The sequence below is a fragment of the Thermothelomyces thermophilus genome, chromosome 4 (assembly GCF_000226095.1).
Source record: "Thermothelomyces thermophilus ATCC 42464 chromosome 4, complete sequence".
In the NCBI taxonomy this organism is placed as follows: Eukaryota; Fungi; Ascomycota; class Sordariomycetes; order Sordariales; family Chaetomiaceae; genus Thermothelomyces; species Thermothelomyces thermophilus.
The window spans coordinates 3,030,526-3,034,660 of NC_016475.1; the positions used below are offsets into that span (position 1 = coordinate 3,030,526).

General features: G+C 52.8%; 1 protein-coding gene across 1 annotated transcript; it reads left to right on the forward strand.

Moving 5' to 3' along the window:
• The first annotated feature begins 253 nt into the window (after nucleotides 1-253).
• On the forward strand, nucleotides 254-2,127 carry MYCTH_2307097 (uncharacterized protein). Its single transcript, XM_003664307.1, has one exon. The coding sequence runs from the start codon at nucleotides 703-705 to the stop codon at nucleotides 1,930-1,932; it is 1,230 nt and encodes a 409-aa protein (XP_003664355.1). The 5' UTR covers nucleotides 254-702; the 3' UTR covers nucleotides 1,933-2,127.
• The last annotated feature ends 2,008 nt before the right edge of the window (nucleotides 2,128-4,135 follow it).

The following is a 4,135-nucleotide window of genomic DNA, read 5'->3' on the forward strand; positions in this document are numbered from 1 at the left end:
TAATACCACCCCAGCAAGCAAGGATCAGGGAACATTCTGTTAGACGCACGCCCCTCCACCAAATCCATGTTAAAAAAATTCTACTGACAGGGGTTCCAGGCTTCTCCCTTGCACGTTCCGCCTTCCCCCCCGAACTCTACCTTCCCAGGCGGTGCCCCTCCCAGCCTGAATGAGTCGTCGTTGCGCACAGCTTGGCTGCGCTTTATAAACCAGGTCCAGCCTCCCAAAATTCCCTTTTCCCGTCAACTTTGGCTTTTGCCAATACCCTCGTTCACCCCAACACTATTTGATTTTGACGATTGTTCACCATCGATTTTTTTTTTTTTAAAAAAAAAGTCTGGGCCACAGAAGAGTCCAGACTTTTCCAGAAGCAGCCATCAAGGTCGCCGCCCCGACTTTGGTGCTCCCGGATCTCCGGCTGGAGATTTTAGCGACTTCGGACCCTTGACATGTTCGCAATCAGAAGACGGTTTTCCTCTCCTCTTCCTACCGACCACAGACCAAGGTGACGGGCGTCACTTTCTCCCGCGCAACGACACAGGCGCGATTTTGCCAGGAATTTTGAGCTGAACAGGAGCGCCGCCATCAACCCCTCGCAGCGGCTGGGGGGGTTTACCGGAGAGATACATATCTCTCAACTGTTTTGGGGCTGCAGAAGTGTTTTTGTGTTGGACGTCTTGGACATTGCAGAATCCAGAGATCATGGCTGCCCCATATTCCCCCTACGGGTCTACGCCCGGTCAGGAGTACCTTTACGACGAAACGAAGTTTCCCACCCCGTCCCCGACTCCCTCCCCCCGGGGATCGGGCTACTACTACGGCGCCACACCTCAACGGCCGGCAACGCGAGCACATTTCCGCAACGGGAGCACCAGCGGCATCAACAGCGGCTACGCCAGCCCTCGGGGTCCCTCCTTCTCACCGCGTTACACGAGCGACGGCCAGTACGCCACTGTCAATGTGAGTGTCTCGCGGTCACGCAAGCCAAGTTTTTCGGGTCCGCCGCGCCCCACGCGCGAGCGTCGCTCCTCCTTTTCCTACTATCCGTCCTCGATATCGCACGGCGAATCCGACGAGGACGAGTTTGTCGATCTCGGCGGCCGCGCCTTTGTGCTGCCGGGGCGGCCGCGACCGAGACCATACAAGGACTACTTCACTGTCAACGCTGGTGGGCACGGAACTGATTACGGCTACTATGCACAGGGCGGTCCAATCTTCGACAGGGATGCTGGGTTCGCGTCTGCGCGGTTCGAGCCCGATCGCCGGCCGCCCCCGCCAGTCGCCGGTCACGCCCGCCGCAACTCCACCTCGGTGCCCCAACGGCCCCAGACCGCCCGGCCCATGGCCACCATGCACAAGAAACCACCGGTTCCTCCCCAATCCCGCCAGGCCACGGAGGACGATGCCAAGCGGCACAAGATCCCACCTGGTTACTCGCTGAAGAACTGGGACCCGACCGAGGAGCCCATCATGCTGCTTGGAAGCGTGTTCGATGCCAGTTCCCTAGGAAAGTGGATTTATGACTGGACCGTCTATCACCACGGCGCCGGCTCCCCCATCGGTGACCTGGCCGGCGAGCTGTGGCTCCTCCTTATCCAGCTGGCGGGAAAGATCAAGCGTGCCGAGGGAACCGTCGAGAAGATCAGGTCCAAGGACAACCGGGAGATGGTCGAGGAATTCATTGAGGCCGGTTACCGACTCACCGACAAGCTCCGGAAGCTGCTCAAGGCCTGCGAAGCACCCATGCTCAGGTCCAGCAAGCAGAAGAAGGAAGGCCAGCTTGGCAAGAGTGCCGGTGTTGAGTTTGTTGAGACTCTCTTCGGCCGCGATCGCGAGATGGAGCGGACTGAGCGCTTCATGGCTTCTGTTCGTCTTTGGAACTTTCGCTTTGACACCAATTGCGAGGAGATTCTCAGGAAGCCCACCATGTAAAAGCAGGAATGGGGATATATCCCTCCCTCCCCTTTCCTCCTGGACTTTTCTCCCTGGTGCCGGATTCTTTGCCATCATGGGATACCATCCGGTCGGACAAGCTCTCATTACCAAAACAACAAAAAAAGCAAAACACAACAGGATACCCATAAAACCAGGCTGTACGATTAGGTCTCTTTTTCGGAGTCGTTTGGTCATCCGGGTTTTTATACGGGGGGAGTCATTTCTTTTCCTCATCTCCATTGCGGAGGCCGGTTTTCGCCTTCAGACTCAAAAGACATATTCCGTCGGGAGCAGTCCCGCATCATGGTGGCCGTCTTTCTCTTTCTGTCTTACAGAGATACCCAGCGCGCACGGTTGTCGTTTCTTCAACACGACAAGGAGCAGCCATGCTTATGAGAAGCAAGGATGCAGCGAACCACACGATCACGTCGACACAGCTACAGCTACGAGAAAGGCTGCGTTCATTATTTTCCAGGAGGTGTACAGGGACTCAAAAAAGTTGCTGGTGTCTTATTCTTTTCTCCTTTACAGCGGCATTCCTTTCATTTTTTTTGTTTTGTTGTTTTCAAGTTCTGAAACGGTTTTGTGGGATATTTAGCGGCGGATTTCAGCAAAGAAGCAACGGTACTTCAGGATTTAATGGCAAATTTCTTACTCGGCGGGGACCTTGGGAAGGAACGATTTTGTCTTTCATTTTGGTCGTCTGTTTTGCTACACTCGAAAGGCCTCACGAGGGCTGTGGACATCACCAGATTTCAGTTTTTTTTCTATTTTCCTGGACTCGGCGTGCTCCGACAATTCCAGCGAGCCGTTCACTTTTTCGCTGTTTTTGATCTCCTGGGTTTCACAGGATGGATATACCCTTTCGAGTTTTGTTTCAGCTATCATAGACTAGTGGGCAGCAATTAGAAGGAACCTGGATTTCTGTTTCTGTTTGTCATTTGGCTGATAATAGTCCACTCATTTTTGGTGTGTATGTTTGGGCAGCAGTAGTCTTGGGATGGCGTGTGTGTGCCCAACCCATATGGCTTGGAGCTTGGTCTAGGCCAGGCTCGCTCATACTATGGTAATACCTTCCACTCTCCTCCGAGCCCTCCAAGACGATGAACTCGCACAGAATCAAGGATACAAAAGATGGCAGCAGAAAATCATGGCAGCCAAGAACAGGAAGTTCGATGATTGTGCCCGGTTTTTCGTTTCGGCCTTTTTCCGTGCACAACCCTAGGCATTAACCCTAAAGCGGGCACGGCACGCTGCACTTCCGGTCCTTGCCCTTTGGTCGGTTGATGCACTGCCTCAAATATCTGAGATTGGTGCTTATTTCGTGCCTGGCCCTGTCAAGGTTTCTTTCTGTCTTTCTTTCTTCTTTTCTTTTCTTCTTTTTTTTTCCGTCACCTCGCTGAGCTCTGCGCCTCACTATTTGCAGCCTGGGGTTTCAGATGAAACAATGGCACGCATTCCCTGCTCCCGGTAGTTAGAAGCTAAAGACCATGGTACCTGGTTTTTATTCACTTGTTGTTCCACCATACACTTAACAATGTCTAATATGAGGTTGCCTTTTCCCTTGAACCTCTTTCTTAAGCTTGTCACGCTCTGAACGTTTTTGAACACAAAATAAGTTCCGAAACGTGTGGTTTTACCCTCTACTTCCCCCGTTAGTTTACTGTGTACATTACCTGGATGAAGCCTCCCGATGCACGGACAGCAGACGGATGCTCGCTTCCGTCCACCCAAGTTCAGCCTCCCCTGGCTGGCAGGAAAAAACGTGAAACACCCGGTTGTCATTTGGTCATGTTTCCTTGGTTTCCAGATCTCATGTGTCTCCGAACCCCTCCTTTTCCTCCTATGACCCGCTCTCTTTCCTTCACAAAGAGTCGAATTAAGGCTACACATATCGCGTCATATTGTCATGGAATATTATCTCCTTGACAGGTACGGAGTATAGAGGAAGTACTCGTAATAATACACTTGCTAATGGGTGGCCTGTAGACAAGGCTATCCCTGTTTTCCCTTTTTCTGGTTGTGAAGGGATTTCGCTGCATAGAAGATGGGATGAACATCCTAGGACGGGACCCCTGCTTGACTTCCCATGTGTGAACGCCGGACTGCATGCAAGCGAACCGATTGACCAAGCCTGCCATCCCTCCCTCCCTCCTTGTCTTTAACCGGGCTTCCCGGGTTCAGGAAATGGAGGGGCAGC

Bases quoted from the DNA above. Each gene is read 5' to 3' on its own strand.
- MYCTH_2307097 (XM_003664307.1), top strand. From the start codon at position 703: ATGGCTGCCCCATATTCCCCCTACGGGTCTACGCCCGGTCAGGAGTAC.